We start from the raw sequence: 24,522 nt of genomic DNA, 5'->3' as shown, positions 1-24,522 counted from the left end.
TGCCCTTCTCTAATCTACACCAGAGAAACCTCGCAGAGGTCAACCCCTACATCCGCCTGCAGCCGGCTTTCTTTGTGACCCGGCACTGGAAAATGGGTGAAGAGCTGAATGCTGCCGAGGGAAAGAAGGGAAAAAGCAGAGAGGGGGGAGGGAGGAGAAGTAGAGTAGAAGTCAGAGGAGAATGTGAGCGGATATTAGAGTACTTACTGGCAATTCTCAAACTCTCAAGCAGCTGTTTAGATTAAGTGTTAGTCATCATGCTCTTTTTCAATTTCTGTCCACCCCCACAACATCCTCCCACCCTTCTTCTTGTTTTTTTTTTTGAGGGGGGGTGGGCTGTGAATAGCTCCTGAAATAGAGGCCACTGGAGCAGCAGAGGATATTGTGATAGCATGTGTGTGTGTGTGTGTGTGTGTGTGCAACGTGATACGACGAGTGTGAGAAACTTGTTCACCAGGAGAGGATTTGGAGTGAAAGACGAAGAGATCGGGACAGAGCGTTGTTGAGGCACACAAGTCCGCAGAGATTAGAGAAAAAGAGGCAGAAAAAAACAGAGCGAGAGAGAGAGAGAGAGAGAAGGGGTGGGGAATCACAAAGGAGGCAGAGAGAAAGAGAGAGAGAGAGAGAGAGAGGTGTGTACTCAGACTGAAAGTCTGAATTAGTAAGAAAGAAAGCTGGTGACTGTTCCCTGTTTTTAGTGCCTTATTAGTAACTCCCTTCTTAAAGGACAGGGTTTATGTTTCTTCAGTTCCTCTGTTTTTGGATTTTCCACGACCCTCGGATTACAAATCGACCCAAAAGCTTTTGTGAGAGGATCCAGTCTTTGCGTTTGGTCTTTGAGTTGAAGCTCATTGATATTTTGTGCAGATCTGAACGAAATCTCCTGTGTGGATCTATTTATTGCCTCTGACATGGGGTTTGGCAAGGGGCTGCTGATTTTGGGTGAGTCTTTCAATGAGGTTTGTGTGTCTTAATGTCCCCGTCTGTGCGCATGGAGAAACCAAAACTAAAGACAGTTTACAAAATGATCTAATACTTTAGTCACGTACCTTTATGTTTTCTTTGCAAACCTTTCCTATAAAAATCGAATCACACAATTAGAAAGCAACTCTTTAAATTAAAATAAGAGTTTAAAGAGGATAAATGGGACTTTGTAGAACTCGACAAGAATAACGCCTCACAGTTTTAATTGCGTCCGGCTCTTTTCAGGTTTTGAGTTGTGAACTGTCACGAAATTGTTGCCAAAGTGACCTTCTGCAGTCAGAGGTGCTTTTTAGGCAAAGTGGATCTTTAAGGCTTTGTTAGAGTTGTGGTTGTGGATGAGGTTCAAGCTGTGAAAATCGTGGCTAATCTGAATAAACCACAGCTGCTGAACTTTTTGATCACTAGTATAAAGATGTTTTTTTGGGTTTTTTTTTTAGGTGAATCTCACATAGAAAAGATGAGATGTAACCAAGGCTGTTTAGCCGGTTGTGTATCTACGTATCTTTATCTCTTTACAGATATAAAAACATATAGTGTGTGTTAGTTAGAAGAGCGTAACTTCAGAAGTACCAGATATTATATTGTTTTCAAAGGATAGAATTACAGTGATTGTGCAGATTTTGTTGGCCGAATCATTTTCTTAAAGTTGCTAAGTTACAATCTGGTGACTGTCGAGGTCATTGCTCTCCGATGAAATCATCCCATTAAAAAAAAACATTTTGAGAAGATCTGAGCTTTGTGGCACGGTGTCTCTATCACACAAAAGACGCACAGCGATCTTACAACAATGTATTTGATAAGCACTGGCGCTCAGATAGTCTGTGGTGTTTAAAACAAAATTACAAATGGTACTAATTGGCCCAAAGTATAGCTGGAAAATATTCCCTGTACCATGATGCCACCACCACCAGCCTGACCCTTTGATGCACAGTCTGATGGATCCATGCTGTCATGTTGTTTAACTCTTTATTTCAGTTTGTACAGTTCAAAGCAGAACATTAAATGAGATCTTTTGTTGGAGCTCTTTTCCAAAGACAGAAGTATACTTTAATCATCTCCGGTTGAAAAGATTCACTTTCATTTGTAAAGATGCCGTCATTTTTCCCATCACACACATTTTTTATAGTCTCTGTTTCTATTCGGTTACGGCTGGTGATTTCAAACTAACATTTGTAATTTTCTTAGCAATCAACATTAAAATACACAGAGTCTAGCTTTGAGCTTTGAAATCGTCAGCAAACGTTTCGAAGGGACTTCCCTTTTAACAATTTTCTCAATCTCGTTAAAGATCATTTCTGACCATAACATGGCAACGTTGCTGCAGAAATCGAGACTGCTTGGAACAGGCAACATTTTTCCCGTCTTATAGTGTCCAACTATTGTGAGCCCTTATAAAATATGGTCTCAGATTTCTGCTCCTAGCTGAAGGAAGTGGCACCGGCTGTTGTTTTATTATATACCTTGGTCGTAATAAGTGGTAATTTAAGCTGCTGTTGCCTTTCTGTCATCTTCAGCCAGTTTTCCTTTTCCTCCCCGACCTCGAACATCAACAAGGAAAGAAAAGGCCGCGCGCGAAAATCCCCAGAGATCATCAGTTTCTGAAGTTCTAAGACCAGCATGTCGGGAATAAAAACTGTAACACATTTAAAGTCACTCAAATCCCTTTTCTTCTGCCTTTTTGATGCTCGGTTTGGGTTTCAGAAAGTTGCCTTTGAAATGTCTAGAGCAGGGGTCTGCAGCCTACGGCTCCTGGGCCGCAACTGGACTTTCCACACTGAATCTTAGTAACTTTGGCAAAAAGCAATAAATGACCAAAAAATATAGTATTTAAAATTTGTATTTGTATTTTTATTTTTACGCTTTTCTGATGGAAAAAATTGACTAAATATCCACAAAAGAATAAATTCAAAACAACCAGTAATCATTTTTTTTAGGTCTTTTTCTTTTTGGTCATTAAGTTGGAAACTGCGTGCTTTTTCAGAATCAGAATCAGTTTTGCAGGTAAAGATCGTGAGACCAAACAGGAATTAACGTAACTTTTTAACACTCACAGTTTATAGACATTTGTAAGGATTTTTTAAATACAAAGGTCAACATCCCATAGAAGAAACTTTATCCACCCACGTTATTGGGACAAATGCTAAATTTAAAAACATAAATGATGGTTCCTTAAACACAACGACACATTTTTTTTTAGTAGATATTTATAAATAAAATTATAAGCAGTCATTGTGTTTCCATCAGATTATGTAACATTTGCTGCCCTAATCAAGTTTTATTTAGCTGGACTGAAGACAAAATGGACAAAGGTCTCCCTGGATGCCTTAGTCATTTGGCTCCAGTCAGTTCATCCCTTCACCATTTTGTGCACCTATTCACCCAATGCAGCGCCACTCCTTTCATTTCCACTTGCATCTTTTATGAGTAAGCCAACCAGTTCATACACATGTGAAATAATACGTTTATTTCTAATTTTAGAGATAAATTGCTATAAAAATGCTGAATCTCAGGTAGAATTTAATCCAATCTTGAAATATTTGATGAAAACTTTATATTACCAATTCGTTACAATCCTGATCCTCGTCTGAAGTCGCTGACCTACGAAATATGACAAATTGTGAATCTGATTTACCACAAGCAGCTAAAAAGGACAGGCAGTGAATGCATACACCTTCATATGTTTTTGTAGGTGTTTTCATCTCGTAAAGTCACAATACGAGTCCCGTTTTCTTTGTTTTTACTGCTGGTGAAACAAATCAGAAGCTAATCGCGGCTGTGGGGTCAACTATTTCCTGTGGAGGCTTAATTCAGAAAATAGAGAGAACAGAAACTTTTTGGAGCTGCTTGTTACTGGACTCTGTGTGAAATGTTCATTGTGGTTTGTGTCTGCCTGCTGACAGCACTGACACTGTCAGGAGATTGAAATGACATCACTCTTCCACGTGATGATTTTTTTCATACGTTTGTACATTTTGTCGTGTGAAAATATTTTGTCACTGCACAATTTAAAAACCACAGAGGAAGACCAGTTGGATAGTTCATCATTTTGTCTCTTTATCCCACTGGGTTGGCTTATAGTTAACTTGTATTGTATAAATAAACTGAATTTAAAAGAAGTCGCCGCTTCACCTTCGTGTCTGATTTCAATGCAATGGATTCGACTTCTTCAGTACAAGCGACGTTATCCAAACTTTTGAGAAATATACGAGCTTTTCTTTTTGCCGTGATTGATGTTTCTTAGTCAGATAAAACTCAGACTAAGCCTGACAAAATGTTTTGAGAGAAACGCTGATTTCAGGCAGCTGTGTTTTCTGTCAGGAGTCTGTTTTCCGGAGACTCGGTAGCCATAGCATGCTGACTCATGTTCGTGAATCACCCAGCGTTATCTTAGTCCGCTTTCATTCCAACTGAGATCTTCCCCGTCAAGAGTGGTTTGCGCATCTGTGCTGCACGGATCAGATCTTGATGAGGTCTGCCGACACTTATTCATACACGCATGACACCCATGAATGTAGGGCCAAATATATCTTTGTGCTCAATTTCCACCGAGGCACCACATAATTTATTACGATGACACGGACGATTGAGGCACAATCGGCCTCTTTTCAAATGTCTTCAGAAACGTCCCGCCTTCTTTTCAGCGCGGTCATCTCGGCAGCTTCGTCTCAGCCTTGAAAAGATCATTTTCTCTTGGAATGGTTGTCAAGCGTCCGGCATGCCTCACTTCCCAGGTTAAATGAGACAAGCCCCCGTGTTTGCTTTGGAGCAACAGTGAACACAGGGGGAGGCTTTGTTCGTGCTCAACGCGGATATATAAAGTTACAAGACAAAATTTTGAAGATGCAAGGCATAGAAGTCACAAAGCTGTCTTTATGACCACCATTTGCAAAATTTCCACCTTCACCATATAATGGAGTAAATGATTTTAATAGTACTTTGAATTCCGGATGGAAATTTTTTCCTAAATGCTGAAGAACGCTGTAAAGTTTTCACACACTACAATCAAAGTCAAGTCAGGTTTGTGTCGCTCATTTCAGCAACGAGGCAATTCAAAGTGCTTTATACCTGGAAACTATGAAAAAAAAACAACATTAAATTTTGTCAAATGCCACCTTCAAAATCGAATATACATCAAATATGTTGATTAAAGTTCCAGATACTAAGAATCAAAAGCAGCTTTTAACAAGTGGGATTACAGCTGTGATGTAAATGAACTCAGTGTTTCGGCTTGCTGGCATGTTAGCCCCTCTAATCCCGGAAATGTTCTTCAGGTGATGGAAGGCCGGCTTTGTAATTGCCTTTATGTGTCTTTGAAGGTTCAGGTCAGGTTTTTGCACACATCAGATCAAAGAGATCATAAAACTCAAAGGGTTGAGGTGGATCCCATGACATCCTTTATCATGGGATCCACCTCACATGGTTTTATGCAACATCATCAGAGCACCAAATGTCATCGTGAAACTGATGAATGATGATGGTAAGAAAAAAAAGCCAAATCAGGTATCAAGGCTTTTAAATACATTTAGACTTTCAATTTCAGAACCGAGTTGTGCAGAGATATGAAGAAACCTGACACCCGAAGGACCTCGGTTTAACATCTTTTGGACTTGTAGCGGGAAGCCATATTGAATGTTTTTGTTTTTTATGAGTCAGCTAAGCAGAAAGGGGACCAAAATGCACGACTTTTATCCGTGCATCTTCCAGATGCTGAAGACGACAAAAAGGCGCATTCTTTACTCCTCCTCTTCTTGAGCTAAAGAGTTTGAGAGATTATCAGCAAAATGTGAGCTGACAACATAATACGTAAAAAGAAACACAACAGTAAACACGTCCGAGGTAGGTCATAAATTATACACTACAAAAAGCAAGCCACAGTTAGACCACATACCTCTACCTCTATTGCCTCTGCAATATTTGTACACAAGCCTCAACGGCAGATATTTATATGCATAGTTAGCATTTATAATTATTTATTGAAGGCTGTGAAAATGTTACAGCTGTAAGACAAGCTTGTCTGAGTAAATAAGGTACAATAAACAGTGTAATGCATGAAATAATAACTAATAGACGATGTTTACAATTTTTTTTTTTTCAGCCAAAAACACCAGAATCATGCAGCTAAGATTTAAAGATGCAATGATTGTACCCCTGCGATACGTTATGGGAAATACTGGGAATAAAATCATAAAAACAAAAACCCCAAAGAAATTAAATTGGCATCCGAGCTCTGAACACATTCTGCCCTTGTTCCCATCTGCAGACCATTTCACCACATAATCAAGCCCAGACACAGTTTTTCTCACTCTGGCTCAGTGAAACGCTGTCTGGTCCGCCTCTGGCTGACATTACGGGATCCCAGCGCTGTCACACTGCAACAGAAGGCTCATTGTGAACAAAAGGAGGGAAACGCAGCGAAAGGACCTTGGAATGTGAGCCGGAGCTCCGTCTTTAAGCAGTTTCATTCACTCCCGAGTCATGGAAATGTGACCGGCGTTGGTCTGATTCGAGGGGCGGTTCGCTGTTCGGTGTGTCACGGCTGACGTTTGTCTAGAAACACGGAGGAGAAAAAAAGTCAAGTTTATTTTTTTGCTGTTTATGTAAATGTGCATTCATTTCCAGGACTGGTTAATTATTAACATCAGATGAAGATGGGGCGAGGTTGAAGGTCATAAAATGCGGTTCGTTCCCATTGCTGGCACTTTTGTCAAAAACTGTGTGGTGACCAATTTTCCAGTCTGCTCCACAGTCCCGGTCCAGTACATTTAGTGCAACATACTAGATGTGTCTTCTACAGCTTGAAATAATCTCGAGTTCTATCTTTATTGGAATGAAATGAGTTGAAAGCAAGAATCATTGTGTTTGTGCATTTCTGTACACATGGCATGGTTTTCATTTCCTTGAGGACTGATGATAAGTCAGCCTGGGGTTTTTATGTGGTTCAAGGTCAAGTTGATCTGTGGCTTTTTTTTCTTTTCAGTTTCTCTTCTAGATTTTACTAAGTTCCTCCCTCTCTCTTTTTCTCTCTCTCTCTTTTTTGGCAGCGCTAATTAAAGGTGGGAGGGAAGCTTATTTTTAGCGAAACGTCTTCCTGTTTGCAGGTTTCAAAGGCAGACGAAAACAATGAATTTAATCGCATTCTGAAAAAGTTTGGATCTTGCAACAGGTCGTGCATGGTGCTCGGTGTTTCAGATCGCCAAGCAAATCTTAGTGTCCGAAAATGGTAGCCAGAGTAATTACAATAACGTGTATATTTATGCTGCTTTCAAGAAATCGAAAAACTGCAAACAACAGCAGAGTTGTAAACACAAATGATTGAGTTTGTTGCGGCTGCTGGGAGGAAGGATCTGCAGTAACGCTCCTTTGTGCGACTGGGATGCCGCAGTCTGTCAGTGAAGCAGCTGGCCTTCTTGGCTACAGCATGAAAACCTCATGTTCCAATGCTCTGTTTCAATTCAATGCGGTTTTACTTATTGAGTGCCAATTCACAACAAATGTCTTCTCAAAGAATTGTAAATCAAGTCGCTGAAAACATAGCAACATGAGGAAATTATTTTCTTTGCTGCACCTCTACAGAATGGCTATTGGATTTGACGTTAGCGTCTCGGTTGCCAAGCATCTATCAAAACTCCTTATTGTTGTGGGTCGTACGCCTACGACTGCAGCTTCTCTTGTGTCCTAGCAACGGTATCATTGTTGTTTTTACTGCCATGTTTACCTTTAGGACAGTTTTCTCCTCATGGCGTTACTTATGATCAACAATGATTTTCAGCTCTGGACTTTCCTGTGGAGACCGTTTTGAACCGGTCTCTCGTTCTTTCTCATTGTCGAGCCTTTAACATTTTCAATAACTATGAGGCAAGTGAGGTCTGCAGAGCCGTTGATGCTCTGTCCTAACCTCCTGGGTGAGTCATGGATCTGCTCTTTTCACAACTCCTGGGAAGGTTCATCACTGCTCCATGTTTCCTCCATTTGCAGATTATTTCTCTCGCTGTGACTTGTTGGAGTCCGAAAGCATCAAAATGACTTCTTCACCCTCTCCAGACTGATTTTTTAAAACTTTTTTTGACACGATAAATTGCCTCCTGAGATCTTTTAGCCTACTTCATGTTACCAAACATGTTCTATAAAACTTATATATTGATTCTTCTGCCTGCTTTTCTTGTAATCAGGACTCCAATGACTTTTTACTCTACTAATAATCATCAGACATGGTCAGATATAACCCACAATTGCTGCTCTCCTGGTAAATTAAAGACAAAACTTCATCATTTACTCAAGTCTGTCATGGCATTGTGTGACAGAAATATAATGTTTGAGACGGTTTCCACCAGTTTGCTCTGTTTGTGTTTGTCCCTCAGCATTTCTTTCTCACTCTCTCTCACCCCATTTCTTACTCTATCATTGTAACAACTCCTGATGTTTCATCAGTTCCTCTTTCCCAGCATTCATGTTGAGAGAATTTATTATGCGAGACGTTTGGCTAGAAAATCTGCAGTTTCTGTAGGCTCTATTCAGCTTAAACCTTTGCTGTCAGACCCCGGCGTAAGTTAAAAACCAGCGTCGCAGAAATCATGGATTTAATCAGTTTATCGGTTCTATCAGACATATCAGACAATTGATTACATTTGAAATGTAATCAATTATGGAACTTGACTTAATGCTTTGTTTTGATTATTGATTCTATATTGCATTGTGTTTCTGTGTTTGTAATGATGTAAAGCACTTTGAAATGTCTTGCTGCTGAAATGTGCTATACAAATAAAATTTGTTTGATTGATTGATTGATCAGTTCACGGCTAGGCTCTGATTCGCTGTTCGAGAGCACACACTGTGCTTCTTTTTAATTTTGACCTGACGAGGAGACAGCACGTTTCTGTTTCTTATCTTACAGCTTTGCTAAATGAAAATGTAGAAGGAGACTTCTAACGTTTTCAAATTTTTATCAATTCCTAAATTAACCAACATTTATAACCACAAATCCTCCTCCTTTTTTTTTTGTTTTTCAACATTTACTCTTTATTTTTTACATCTGCATTAACCCACCAGTAACCTGCATGTAATTCTGCTTAGATTTTTTGTTTCAAATCATAAAATGCATAATTTATTTGATTCAAAACTGCATGCACATAAAAACTATTTGTGTCAAGCTCCTTGACACTTATTCAGAGGACTCTCTGTATTAAAAAACTTGCTCTAAAGGTCAGTCAGTGTGTCACAAAATTCAGATTTAAATGTCCGCTGACTGTTATATTGGGGGTAAACATGGATCTGACTCATTCTTTTAAAATGAAGGAGTAAGACGGATGTTGTGGTTTAAAAACTAATAAGTTTTCTTCTAGTTCATATCCATCATTTGGAAGATAAGTAAACAAAACAAAACAAAAAAAATGTGCTAACCATAAAAAGCTCAGACAATTGATGTAAATATATCATCTGCTAGAGATGCGTAACTATCGTTACGTCTTTAATGAAACATCATAAAACATTTAGCTTCCCAACCTCCTAAGTAGACTTGTGCGATGTGGAAACATCTCCAGTCTGAGGTTTATGCATTTTTACAAGCATTTAGAAGGATTTACATTTAAGACTGTGGTAGGTCGCAGGATGTGAGAATAACCTTTCCATAAATCCACTGAAAACGCCGCATCCAGCCAAAGAAACCGACCTATGGAAGAAGAGTAAGACAGCAGTGACTCTTACTGGAACAGAGTTAAAGTTTCTTTAGCAACTTATACTTCTATCTTGAATTCTTCTCCTTTACGAAGTGTTTAAAAGGATAAGATAATCAAGCCACAAACAGCAATGGACTTCCTGATAAATAAGCTTTTACTAGTTTGCAAGAGTTTACAGGCTTACAAGCCTTCACATAAACTGCTGTGACATTTTGTGTGTTTTTTCTTTTTAATTGGACTAGTTTCAGCATTGAAAAAGTGTGCTGGCAGTTAGAAGGGAAACAAGATGTTTGCTTCATCAAACTGGTGACGCCAACAGAGTTATCTGCTGCAGGGAGGGTCTCTACTGGCCATCGTGCCTTTTAGAGCTGAACTTTCTGAGTGAAAGAGAACAGGATATAAGACAAAGTTTGTTATTTCAGCCTACAGGAAGCTGAAGTTTTAATCTAATTTTCTATGCAACACTTTTGCTTTCTAAAATATGTCCCTTACTGTAACGGTCAGCGCATAAAAATAAAAAAATAAAAGTCCGGTGGCAGTTCTGCATTCAGCTGTAGAGAAATTTAGGGACATTTCTACTGTAAGAAAAGTGCCAGAACAGCAAAAACGTTTCAGTGATTAAATCAGCAATACATTTTAATGGCTTTATTGCTTCCCAGCATTAAATGCTTTATAAACGGCTCAAGCTTTCTGTCTTCAGGCGTACCCTCAAAAGGTGTGAGGTAATAATAAAAAATAAAAAAAATCTCACATATAAAGTAATATTCTGTCTCTTTGTCTCCACAGGGTTTGTGTGTGCACTGCAGAGACCCGTTTTTGGGTGCCCCAATGGCTTCCAGAACAATGACGGCATATGCGAAGGTACAGTTCTCACAGACCACTTTGTCTGTGTTCTTCTGTTTTCTGTGACTCAATGATTAAGGGAAGAAGAGCCATTCAGAAATGGAGGTACGGTGGCAAAGTGTTGCTTTGCGGAGTAAAAAGTTTGTTTTTTCAATACTTAAGTCATCCTGGAACATCAGCCTCATTTAGAGTTCTGATATCAGGAAGCAGAAATGTTTGTGTTGACATGCTCCCTGCTTGCTATACGTCTCAAACAACATGTCTCAAAATTGCAGATATAGACGAGTGTAATGACCCTGACTTCTGTGGGAACCACACAAAGTGCATTAATACCATTGGAAGCTACTACTGTGAATGCTCTGCTGGTTTCCACAATGTAAAAGGGAATCCCAACTTTACTGTTGATAAGGGACAGTGCTCTGGTAAGTATGGTACCGACTGTGCTGAAACTGGATCTGAGAAATTGCTCTTAACTGTGTTTGCATTTTCTCTTCCGTCAGATATTAATGAATGCCTGGACAATAATACAACCTGTGGTCCTCATGGCACGTGCAATAATGTTATTGGGCACTATAAATGCGTCTGTAACGCCGGCTACGTTAGCGCAGACGCCAGCAACAAGACTGCACACTGCAGAGGTGAGTGTTATTTTCTCTCTTCTTTCAGTTCTGGTTGATAGGTGTTCTTACACAATCTGGAAAAAGAACAAAATATGACGCAAGAGCTTTTCAGTTCTAGTGAAGTGCGGAAAAACCGAAAAAGAAAAATAAGCTTTGCCTTTCCAGACTTTTCTCCTCTTCTATTGACTTTTTCCTTCCACCAACCAGAACTAAAAACACAGAGCAGTCATCCGCAACTGCAGGTCCGCTCGTTCCCTCCTCCCCTCCCGCTGTTATCAACTCATTATGAAATGATAGCAGAGCTTCCAGTCCCTACATACACAAACACTTTACGCTTAAGAGGCGCTCAGACATCACGTCACTCGGTTTATTCAACAGAAACCCCACTTGATTAACGCCGAAACAAGGAGTAAGTAACAATAACATTCGCTGAGAAGATTTATGAAAATTAAGAGGCTCAGTCGTCTTTGGTACACAGAACAAAATACCTCTAAAAACTATTAGCACACGAGAGCAGACCAAGTAAGGTTGCAATAACAAAACCCTGGAGGGCGCTGGTGGATTTAATTGATACTAGATGTAGGAAGGAAGGTGGAATAAAAAAAAAAAGCAAAAAGAAAAACACATTCCTCATCAAAAGGATTTTTTTTTTGTTGTAAATAATGGCAACTAGTCTTGGTTGTCAACAAAATGCTCCCAGGCTGAGGAAAAGCCAACGTTTTAAAGTTAAACTGTTGTGATAACTCTTGGAGAACGCTGTTGTTGCTGAGTAAGAAGTAAAGAAATTACACGCAATAAATGAATAATTTTCCAGAAAGAAAAAAAACAGAAAGAAATTTAAAAAAAGTCCTTCTTCACAATTTTCCAGTAACACTCTGTGGATAAACATCTTAATTACAAAGTCTTTCACTAAGTGCTCTATTTAACATTTTTTTTTAAAATGTGCTGCCAGCAAGATAACCACTGGCTCAATATACTGTGGGTTCAGAATTGCCCTAAACTGCAAATCGTTACTGAACGTCTCTCTTTCAATCTCTTCCACAGATTTAGACGAATGCAAGGAACACAAAGACGTTTGTGGAGAGAAAGGCGTCTGTGAAAACCTTAATGGGAGTTATCGATGCATATGTGAGGCAGGACACACCAACTACGGCCAGGAAAAAACCAGATGCTCAAGTAAGTGTAAATGCTGCTCTACCAATCGTAGAAAATGTTCAAGTCAACGTTTTATTGCTTCTTTGTAAACCATATCTATGTACTAAAGAGTATCAGGGTCACACTAAGAAATTACACAAGAATAAAGTCATAATATTACGACTTTATTGTCGTAATTTTATGACAGTTCTCAAAATACTATGACGTTGTTCTTACATTTATTCAATATTATTCTACTGTTGTAATTATTTTGTTTGTGTGTTACATCTGTGACGCGATCTGTACATGTATTTCTGAAGAAGTCCCTAGATTCTCATCTTCAGATCTGTTTGCTTACATACAGCCAGAACCGGTTCTTGACCGCTAAAAAAGGAAGCTGCGTCCATGTTGGGTTTCTTCCTGTTATCACTCGGCCGCAGATTTATTGTAAATGCTTCTTGAAATCCTTCATCCACTTCCTGTAGTAGATAATCTTACCTCAGATCGTCTCATTTCTACTCACACAGTTTTACTCGTCTGTTGTCAGGACAGGATTCTGATTTTAGAAACGCTGCGAATGTCCTGTAAATGTTTCACTTTTTCTTTTCTCGCAGAGCTCGAGTGTGACAGCTTTCATGCCGACCCGGGGAAGGTACGTCTTCTCCACAGCAGATATATTATACATCATCATTCTCATAATGTTGAGAATGAGGTGAAAAAAATGAGCACACCGACCATTAAATCTCTAATTTTGTGCAAAAACACGCGCTAATTTTCTCCGTTAACGAACCGACCGAAATAAATTGCAGTCAACAAGAAGTCGGTTGATCTCTTTATTCCTCTTGTCTGTGTCTCCTAGTCCTTTGAAGGGCTGGCGGACATGTTGTCCATGATGAGGAACAGCTGCTTGGCTCTGTCCGACCCAAGCTATTCTGCTGGTGGAAAGGCTGATGGCGATGCGCTGCTCGAGGTTAGGAAAACATAAAACTCAAACTCCCATACGTTCTGAACCTGCATGCAAATGATCTGCTGACGCCACGCCGCTGCTGGGTTTCTGATTTACTATTTGTTTCTCTTGGTGCAAGTAGAAGCTCATTAAACAGAAAATTCCTAACCACCAGTGCGGTGAGGGAAATAATCGTCAAGTTGAAATGAGCCTCAGAAGACTCGCAAATGGAAACCAAACGTTCAATGAAAGCAGATTAACTGCATGAGTTTGAGAAACAAGTCAGCTTGGGTTTTACATAATTTATCACTCTGTGGAGGGTGGCTGTTTGTAAATGTAATTTTATATGTTTTTGCAGACATGCAGGCAAGTGCATGTGCATTTGTGCAATAATGCTTCGTTTTAAGAGAAACGTTTAACATTCTCATATTAAGGTTTTAATTTTAAAACAGCAACAACACAAACAGTTGTTTATGGTAAAAATTGACCCCCTTGAGAGAGTAAGGCATGTCATGATTGGGGATGGTCATTTTTCCATTCTAACCATCTCCAAAGGTGACCCACAGGGTTCTGTGTTTGGACTAGTTACATGTATTTATGCTTTGAAAAAAAAATCAGCTTCAAGAAACTCTGTCATCCCCAACCATTCTCCACTCTTACTAAAGTTGTCATTTAAGGTTTTTGATGAAAAAGAACAGATGTCTAGAGTTCAAAAACTACAAATAAATTGCAATATGTTAACAAAGCACAATTTTAGATGTCTATAACACACTTCTTTGCATTTCCACAGAATCCTGTCCTTTGGAAAATTATATGCAGCTGTAGCTTTGTCTGTATTTGATGGCAACTTTGCATTGAAAGTGTCATTATTTACCGAATGACACTTCATGACAACAGTCAGAGACTTTCATAAAGACTCCTTCATGTTTATGACAGCGTCATGTCAGTCTTATGCACACCCCGTTGAATAAAGTTTTACCAATATGTGTGCTTAGATGACCCAGCTGGCTTGCAATGCCCCTGTTTATATACTATAAAATTAGTTCTTCTTTCTCAAAGGTCAATTCTGTCCTTATGCTGACGACACAGTTCTGTATTTGTGTTGATTTTTTTTTATTCCACCACTGCTGTTACGTGCTCTAATGTATTTTATTGCATCAGTCTTGAAAATCAGAACTCTTTCCTTATGTATTCTCCCATTATAAATAAATAAAATCTAACCTCCACCTACTAATTTTTATGTGACGCAACACCTAAAAAGGAAATAGAACAGGTTTTAAAAAAATGTCTCTGTCCTCCATCTCTGTTAGAAACTTCTGACAGCGACGGACACCATCCTGTCCCCTGCACACGTGGAAAACAGTAAAGGCGTGAGTGGGCTGCTCACTGCTGTGGAGAAGTCGATTTTACTGATTGGTCCTCAGCTCAAAGCCAACGACACCAAAATGGAGACCAAAGAAACGGGTATGTTTCAACCCATGAGCTCATGGTTTATAGTAATTATAATAGTGACAATAACATTGTGCCATATTTGTCAAAACAGAAGCAAAAATTACAGTTCGAAGAGGAGCTACCCGCCCAACCGGACAAATCCATCTGACCAGTGAACACGCTGACCTCAACACTGACTGGACAACAGCAGCTGGCGAAGGCCCATATCCTGGTGAGCGCTTGACTCTGATAAACAGGTCACGCTCACCTTCAAAAACATGAACTAACCCTGAGTGTCCCAAACAGGTTTTGCTCTGGCCGCATTGCTGAGCTACAAGAACCTGGAGGAGTCTGTAAACAGATCTTTTGAGGACCTGGCAGAAAAAGAAAAAGACGCCGTTTCCTTCCAGGTCTTCTCCAAAGTCGTCTCTGTCGTGGTTTCCAACCCATCGACTCAGAACCTGCACAGACCTGTCAACATTACCTTCAGACATCTAAAGGTAGGTCCAACCTGTTCGACGTCACATTTGTTTTTTCTTTGGTCCACCTTAATAGAACTCTGATTCGTTTGTCTAGAAAGCTTGGTTCATTTCGGGGAAGTGTGAATGCGTAACCAAACTCCGATGCGAACCAAAAAAGCGAACTCTGGTTCGCCTAAAAACCCTTCAATTCACTTCACTTCAATTCTTGGTTCAATTGAAGTGAACTCTGGTGCGGGCCGCCGTCATATGTGGATGCAAGCATTCCGGAGACCGCTAAAAAAGCAGGAAGTGGACAATAGCACAGGGCATTCTGGGTAAATACAACCAAAACAAACACGCTAGAGGGAGAAATGTCACATGGTCAAAAGACGAAAGAGAAATCCTTCAACCACTAAAATCTCATGCCAGTTCATTTTTGTTTACATGTTGTGAAGAAGGAAGTTCCACTTTTTCAGAGGTTTTTGTGTTGTTTACATCAGTTGTTCTTGTTGCAGCGCCACCACAGGCGAGGGGGGGAACAGGTCTTTCAAAGGGTTTGGATTGTTTGACAGTGCAGTGTGAAAGTGAACCGCACCATCTGAAAATGTAACAAATTTCGCAACTTTGGTCCCCAATTGAACCACGCGTACCAGACGATAAGGTGTGAAAACACCCTAAGAGATCCTCATTCCTGGTAGCTCTAAATCCAGCGTCTAATATCATGAGAGTCTGCAAGAAAACACCATATGAAGTCATTACCAGGCAACTTTCAGAGCTTTCTCTGAAATCCAATGAAGGTATAAATATACCACACCCTCTGTATTTAACTGCTGATTTTGGTTTGCACATTAGGACATAAAACAGACCCCTGAGGTGAGCTACATCTGCGCGTACTGGGATGAGAGAGGAGTCTGGTCCCCAGATGGCTGCTCCCAGGAGCTGTCCAACGACACACACACTGTGTGTTCGTGTGAACATCTGAGCAGCTTTGCTGTGCTGATGGCCCTTTATCCCATGAAGGTAAGTCACAGATTACCTGGACAAAGCGCATCTTTTTCTTTTCAAATGTGGGAACTATGCAGAATGTTTTTGGGTGAAGAAAATATATCCATGGCAGTAGGTAAAATATAAATATGTTTGAACTTGGTGTAATATAGTAATCTTTATTGGCAAGCAAATTGGTGGGAAGGTTTTGTCATGTTTGGCGGAGGAATTTGAGCCACGTGAAGACGAGAGGATCACAGTTACGTGTTGAGATTAAGTTTTGAATTGAAGAAATAGAGCTACCGATGTCAGGAATGGGCTCAAAGAGAGTTTTTTTAATGACTGGAAAGGTTACGATTGACTTTAGAACCACATCAGACTCAAACTAACCAGCAGAATCTAGAGGAACTCAGGGAAGTGACCAATTAGAAATGAACACAAAGGGAACCAACAGGACATAAAATGATTTTTTAAAAACTCAGAGATCTACACCGAAACACAAATCTGTGATAAAGATGATAAATAATGCCTTTCCAGACATACTCACCACGCAAAGTGTTTATGGTTTCAACTTTATGGGGTCTCAAGCATTTTTACAAGACAGGATCCATTGAGAGTCCGACGTAAACAACCAGATTCATTCAGTACGAGTCATGGTGTTCATCATTACTGAGGGGAGCTTCATTGTAAGCTGACGTGTGTTCTCTTGCAGACCAGCTTTCACCTCCAACTGTTGACCCAGATCGGCCTGACCATCTCCCTCGTTTGCCTGGTGCTGAGCATCCTGACGTTCAAGTTCTGCCGGTCCATTCAGGGGACGCGCACCACCATCCACCTGCACCTCTGCATCTGCCTCTTTATGGCAGACCTCGTCTTCTTGGTTGGGATTTCTCGAACTAGACCAGAGGTAAGGATTAGTAGTGTTACTTCAAAACAATATTACTTTAAGGGGGCTGTTATGTTAAATCAATTTTTTGGCATTTTATATCATGTTGCAGTGTTATCCCCTCATCAAAAACATACTTGGAGAGTTGCTGAGTGTTTGAGAAATATGTGAATCTCCCATGGCAACCAGTCTGGGTGCAGGAACGGACGTAAACGGCACATTGAGAATGATGTGCTGAAGGCAGAGGGTTGGAAAGAGCAGGAGCTTCTTAAAGAGACAGAGACCCAATTTCAAGGCATCAAATTGCAAAGTCAAATTTCTTTTAAGTCATGTTTGATATAGATAGCATTTGTATGGCAACTGAAGGTAACATAATGACGTGATTGTGCTATAAAATGGCACTAAAGTACATAATACTTCCCCGCTTCGTTTCCCTTTACAGAGACACGAACAGCAAGACATTTAGCTTGAGACTCATTCTTTCTTTTTCGTGTTATTTTGTCTTCCAGGGCGGCTGCAAGTTTGTTGCTGCAATGCTCCATTTCTTCTTCTTGGGTGTAATGAGCTGGATGCTGTTAGAAGGGGTGCAGCTCTACAGAATGGTGGTCCTGGTGTTTAACGCCACCATCCGGCCCCTTTACTTGTACCTCACCGGTTACGGAATCCCTCTGGGGATTGTTATCATATCCGTCATCATCAGACCAGGGGGCTACGGCACTAAAGACCAGTAAGTAAACACCGACGCTTTAAAAAAAAAAAGTTGCACATAAAAGAAGTCATTGCTTTAAAGGAGGTGTCAAACTCCAGTCCTCAAGGGCCGCTGTCCTGCAGTTTTTAGATGTGCCACAGGTACAAAACACTGGAATGAAATGGCTTAATAACCTCCTCCTTGTGTAGATCAGTTCTCCAGAGCCTTAATGACCTAATTATTCTACTCAGGTGGTGCAGCAGAGGCACATCTAAAAGTTGCAGGACAGCGGCCCTCGAGGACTGGAGTTTGAGACCCCTGGTTTAAAGTGAAACCAGGAAATTCATGTCTTGCGTCACATTATTTGCGTCAGAGGAATTCAAACACTTCTGTTATCAGGTTCTGTGACGTGAGCTTTTTTTTTTCCCCTTCTCCTTCTTTTTCTTCTTTCATCTCGCTACCAAAGCTGCTGGCTGTCCTTGGAGCACGGCCTGATCTGGAGCTTCTTTGGCCCCGTGTGCTTCATCATCGCCCTGAATGTCTTTTTCTTCATCGTCACTGTGTGGAAGCTCGCCCAGAAGTTCGCCACCCTCAACCCAGACCTCTCCAAGCTGCACAAAATAAAGTTAGTCTCTGCAGGCATTCATACATGAGCACCTTTGCAATGAATGGAAAATGATTTGAGTCAGAAAAAAGGAAGAAGCTTTCCTACTTCTATCCCATTTTCCTACATTGATAAGCTTTGTTTTTTTTTTTACTCCTTCTCACATTCTCAGAAAAAGTGTTCAACTGTAAAATTCATTGGCGTCTGAAAATGTCCTTGCTTGGATGCAGAAGCTCATAGATCAGGAGTTAGTCTGAGAAATTAATTTAAAAAATCATCCTCTTGCACAAAAAGCAGCTGCTTGACGAAGCGGCCATAAAGCGTGAGATTGGGATCAAGAAGGGGTCAGTGGCTAAATGAACAGATGGTTGAGTTGGTGAATGTAGCGACAAGCACCTTTTCAATTTGAAGAAGCTGAAATTACAGAACGGCCTGTAAAAATAGCTATGTTATAATTTGTCCCTGGGGAAATTACGGCACTTCCTTAATCTTATTTAATTATGACTTCTGCTTTTAAGTTGTTTTTTTTTCCTTTTACATTTCACAACCCAACTTAAAGTACACCATAATAATGAAGGAAATAGGAAGATTTTAAAATTGTGTTGCGTCTCCCTTTTACATCTTAACCCTAAAATAAGAAAAACAATGGAAGTAATTTCCTTCTAAAATCAACTAATTAGCAAATAGACTCAATCTATGTGTAATCTAACTGAGCACTGTGCCGGCCATCATAAAAAAGAAAACAATTTTAAGAATATGATACACATACAAACTGACTTGGCTGTCCATCTAGACCTGGGGTCTGCAACCTCTTCCATTCAAAGAGCCACTTTTGCCCCCGCTGCTACAAAATAAAACTGACGTAGAGCCACAAAAAGCGATTTTATAAACGTAACTATGAAAGTTGACAAAATGACACTAAAATTTATTTCTGTTTTTAGAACAAAGTGAATTACCTTTTGCAAAATAAAGAAAATATGCTGAATGAGATGAGCCTTTTACGTGAACATGGTAATAGGTAGCATAGTTTGAATCTAGATACTTTTAAAAACCTGTTGTAGGTATTACATTCTGATTTTGCATAAGAATTTCCAGGAAAAAAAAATCCTAAAACAATTTCTTTATCAAAAACATTTCCTTTTTGGTATTTTAAGAGCTACAGTTCTCTGGACACTTGTCCAGAGTGTCACAACTTGCACAGGAGAATCTGATGACGGGACGGCTATTATTTAGGGTCTCCAAAAATCTGGAAGACTAGAAAAATTAAATCCACTGCTGAAAGAAAGCCGTAAGAGCTACTCTTTCGTCTGACCGTTTTAAAATGGCCAAATGATCAGAAATCAAAAGAATCAGATGTCACGTCCTGGACTTTAATAGAAATTCTGATATTTAACATACATGTGGTTTTTTATTTCATCTTCCTTTTGAGTTTAAGGTTGTAAAGCAAAAAAAAAGTACAAACAGGTTCAAGGGGTATAGACTTTTCAAATCACAGTAAATTACAAACTGAAGCTATTAAGCAACAAATATATTCACCAGATCCTTAAATCCAGGTTTATCTCATAACTTTCTTTTTTTTTAATTCAGTTATCGGTTCCTGTTTGGTTTAGGCAGCAGATTTTAAACTGAGACAAATGTTCACCTTCAAGCATGACAATGACCCATAAGGTAAATCTAACAGAGAGTGAGGTCAAGACTTAAAAAGACAACTCTGTTCAAGGACACTGTCCATGGGTCCGATTGAGCCTAATTATACCACAAACACTTGTAAATGCAGCTAAAGGTGGTTTCTACTAATAAAATAAAAAAAGTCTCATGTTTTATTTTTCACTTCACAACACTATGCATGCGAGAACCGTAGAGGTTTGGATACTTATGCAAAGTTTTCCCCAAAGACATGCTAAAAGTCTTGGTAGTGGCATTTTCGTCTTCAGGGATTTTTCGCAGACGCTGGCAACATCTGAGTAACAAATGAGAAATCTCCGTCTGCGTTCTCTTCCAAGTCCCATCTGTCTGATTTGTTGTTTCGTCCCGCAGAGCTTTCACAGTCACCGCCATCGCCCAGATGTGCATACTGGGACTGATGTGGGTGTTTGGAGCCTTCTTGTTCAGCGAGGGGATGACGGCGGTCGCATACATCTTCACCATCCTCAACAGCCTGCAGGGTGCCCTGGTCTTCATCATGCACTGCGTGCTGTCTAAACAGGTAGAAAGGATCTGGAAGATGTTTGTGGGAGTGAATAGTGTCGGGAGGAAAAGGATAAGTTTAACATTAAAACAAAAGAGAAAACACCAACCAGACCGGCGATTTTAAAAAGAGAAGAAATGTTTTAGGAAGCTCTTCAAAAATGCTGTAAATGTGGGATTGAACAACGCACAGCGATTTGAATATTTCCCCGCGGCTCTGCTGCCCCCTGCAGGTGAGAGATGAGTACGTCCAGTTCCTTTCCTGCGTCTGCACGCCGCAAAAGAAGAGGTACTCAGACTTCAGCAGCACCAATCCGTCCAGCAGTCAGTCTCAAGTACGTGCCGTTTCCTGCATCACATGTATTTAATAAGCTATTTATCTGTTTCCGTTTAAGGTATTTTAAAACAAAAGCTACGTTTCTGCATAGGTATAATTTATGATCGACAACAAAAACTAGACAGCTATTAAAGATCCAATTAGTAGTCAAAAATATTTACTGTTCCAAATGTTTTGTCTAAGCCCAGACATCAAACCTCAGCAAAAAAGAAAGTAAATTTGCCCAATAAAAAAGAAAGATAATTTAACCTATTGTTGATGTTTGTTTTTAGCATCGTATCATTTTACATTTTTCAAAGAAACAATCGGACTTTAGGAGAATTTTTCATCTTATTGGCCGGTGTAAGATACTCGTGTATGAAAATCTTGAGTACCATGGTTATATAATATTTACTCCGCCTTTAAAAACCAAAATGAATAACATGATTTAATTAGTTTTATGTCAAACGTAACATAATGATATAACATACTGATTATCACAGTCTCGGTAATATGTTGAAATGTTCTTTCTTTCTTTCTTCCTTCCCTTCTTCCAAAGTTTTGCCTTTGAAACTTGCATTTGGTAAAGACTCTTGTCTCGATTGTTTTGGAAAAAATTTAACATCAGTCAGTGAGTAACACTGTGCGTCGTGTTACCAAGCGTCGACAATTACGATTTCGGTAACCCTTAATATTATTATTTGGATATAAGGACCTATCTGGTGAGGTTTGAAATGGAACCGTAAATCATAATTAGTGTCATATTTTATTATAATCAAAGACTGTGATCTTCCATCTCTCTGCCTTGCAGTACATTATGTCCTGCACTGCTGTCCATTGGGTTGTAATAGTTGATTTTAAAATCTGGTGAGCATTGTTCAATCTTTCCTCATGATATGACTTGTTTCCCTGTAGGGTTCCCGGAGTGGACAGATCACAGGAGAATCCCAAATATGAAGAGCTTCATCATTTTTACCCCGCCTCATGTGCAGAAAATCACTCCTTCAGACTGTTAGGGTTAGGGCAAAGACTGTCAAGGTTCAAATCACCTAGGAAAACAAACATGTCCTTCTGTGGCCTACATTTCAGTGATTTTTAAATTATTATTCTTTCAACCTGCCGTTGTTGACCTGTAGAAGAGCAGCAAGAGCGATCTCCTATTTAAAAACTAAACAGAAACGCTACAAAACCGAAAAAAAACAAAACGTTGAGTGAAACCATCAGCTGGTCCCAGGATTTGGACTTTTGCCGTTTTACCTTTTTGAGACTTGAGTTGAGGGTGATCAGACTGTGAATTGTTAAAACTGAACCCTCCATCTCACCTGCTCAATTCTGTATTCAGTTTCACCATGGAAATGAAAAACCATTTTAGAGCCAAAATAAAAGACTCATTCACGAGTGTTTACCGTGGTTTCAAGCCCTGTAAAAGGATGAATTTTTAATGTATTTAAACAACTTCTCGTGACTAAACGGCGCCCCCTGCTGACTACTAAAGCAAACCCAATGTTTCAGAAAATGTTTATTTGTCTTTTTGACAGTTCTGTTTAAATACTCTGTAATGTCTATATAAAATACCATTAAAAAAAAATCAGAAAATCTTATTTAATTATACACACCGACTTCAATTTAAAAAAGAAGAACAAGACACCAAAATATACTGTAGAGAGAAAAAGAAAATAGGTCAAAGGGTTTGATAGTTTTTCATGTTTTTACTGCCATTCACAACAGGACAAATTGTATGTGATGTGATTTATTCTGTAAAATGATCCAGGTTATATATATTTTTTAAAGTGAGCCTTAAAGAATGTTTATTCAGGAGTTTGAGTTACATCGATGCTGCGTTAGTAAGCAGAAGTAACTCGTCAGTTCAACCGGAACATATCACAGTTATAATATAAGCTGTACTGCCGTCAAGGCAACTAAAACGGAGTTTTATGGATTTACACATATTTATTTCAGAACGCAGACAACAGAAGTTAATACACACACGTGAGCAGATAGTTTGCACTGTATTTTATGTAAATGTTGCCTGTACAAATAGTAGTTTTTGTTGTTTGTTTTGTGCGTACCGTAGGGAAAAAGGTACAGAATACGTTCAAAAGTACCGGTATACTTCTAGTATGGTGATGGGGGTCATGAAATTCACACCGGATGTTGGTAACAATCCAAGTTATCCTCAAATGTTTACCATCACCTTGGATTAAAATACACTTTTTCCAGTACAGAGTGAAAAACTAAATATATAGCACTGTTTTCTTAAACATAACAGTGCACAAATAATTCACAATTTAAGAAAAGAAGAAATTCATTTGTTTTAAATAAAAATTATACTGTCTGTATGTTTCCGTTTATGTTTTTGGACATTTTCAAATATTTACAGATTTTCTCATGGCCCTCTGAAATTTCTAAGCTTAGTCCACTTTCAGCCCATCGACTGTTGCTCAGTCAATTAGGACTGAACCTGTCGATATCAACCATCGCCACTAGGGGGCAGGAATTCTTTCAAAACACTGAGATTTCGTCAAGTTTCTTTAGTATCTTAGCCTTTTCTTCTTTTTGTTTTGCAGTGTATTCATTTTAATCCATTTCATCCTTATTCTATGTCTCATTATACATGCTACTCATACTTTCTGACACATTGGTTACAATTTTGTTGTGTATGGACTAAGTTTGGCTACTACCAACGTCCGGTGTGAATGTTGTGGCAATAGCCAATTCAAAAACATATTCACATGGAGAAATGCTGAAGTGTTTCATAATTATTTACCCGGCTGTACTTCTGTGGTATTTGTTTTCATGTACTGTAATTAAATATTTTGCTTATAATGGGACAGAAACTCACACACAGCCTCTGATTTCAAACAAAACGAATGATATGTATTGCTTTAATCACTCGTGGCTCATGTTAAATCCTCCATCTTGGCTTATGACTGAGCTTTCCTGCTCTTTTATTATTATTATTATTATTATTGCAATTGCCAAATACGTAAACACATCTGGGACAGGATTAACAATTAATTAACAAAAATAGGCCCACTCTGCTGATAAGGTTGCAGCAGCTTCCCCCATCATGCAGTGTTTGTTGAATAAATGTCCATTTAATTACTGTGTTCTTATTTTAGAGCTTGTGTGTGTCCAGGAAATGTTAGTTACTGTAAGACTGAGGCTTTTATCGCTGAAATGAGAGCCACAAGATTTGTACAGACCTGAGTTTGTTTTGTATCATTGCACTTTTCTGTTGTAAAAAGAAATATTCAGTACAACTATAGGTTTTCATATTGTTATGTAATAATAGAAGCAGTCGCACTTGCAGAACCTTAATAGTTTTATGTATAGATAAGCATTTTAATTTTCCATCATTCACATCTGTTGAATTAGACATGGAAAATGCTTTTTCATAATAAATTAGAGGCTTTCAGAGCTGCGTTTTGTTTTATCTTCCTATTTATGTTCAGATTTCAATGTTAACCTTTTGTTTTACCAGCTGTTCTTTGGTTTGTAATTGTCATGGTTTTTATTATTATTTTTTACCGTTTTTATTCCTACAAAGCAAAAATTTGTATTTATGCTAAAAAGAAAAAAGAAAAAAAAGCAATGTGCAGCTTTTTAAAATGAATGTAAGATTCCTTATTGTTAGAATATAGTAGAGCTACATTTACAAATATGCTTATTTTTTTACTTTGGTTCACTTTACGCCATTTGGTACTTTTTCCTTCAATAGATATTGTCCACAGTTCTGAATAAAGCTTTTTCTTCATGTGAGAAA

The 24,522-nt window shown here is 39.1% G+C and overlaps 1 protein-coding gene across 1 annotated transcript; it reads left to right on the top strand.

Annotated features, from left to right (window-relative positions):
- Nucleotides 1–418: 418 nt before the first annotated feature.
- adgre5b.1 (adhesion G protein-coupled receptor E5b, duplicate 1) lies at nucleotides 419–24,522 on the top strand. The gene is made up of 17 exons (XM_028018090.1): nucleotides 419–942; nucleotides 10,443–10,517; nucleotides 10,775–10,921; nucleotides 11,000–11,137; nucleotides 12,164–12,295; nucleotides 12,868–12,905; nucleotides 13,113–13,223; nucleotides 14,510–14,663; nucleotides 14,743–14,862; nucleotides 14,937–15,130; nucleotides 15,944–16,111; nucleotides 16,788–16,982; nucleotides 17,471–17,688; nucleotides 18,116–18,274; nucleotides 20,291–20,459; nucleotides 20,674–20,775; nucleotides 21,672–24,522. Exons 1-17 carry the CDS (start codon nucleotides 912–914, stop codon nucleotides 21,711–21,713), a joined length of 2,193 nt encoding a protein of 730 aa, XP_027873891.1. The 5' UTR covers nucleotides 419–911; the 3' UTR covers nucleotides 21,714–24,522.

The sequence above is a fragment of the Xiphophorus couchianus genome, chromosome 5, assembly GCF_001444195.1.
Source record: "Xiphophorus couchianus chromosome 5, X_couchianus-1.0, whole genome shotgun sequence".
NCBI classification, from domain to species: domain Eukaryota; kingdom Metazoa; phylum Chordata; class Actinopteri; order Cyprinodontiformes; family Poeciliidae; genus Xiphophorus; species Xiphophorus couchianus.
The sequence above is the reverse complement of the archived record's forward strand: the minus strand, read 5'-3'. Positions and strand labels throughout refer to the sequence as shown.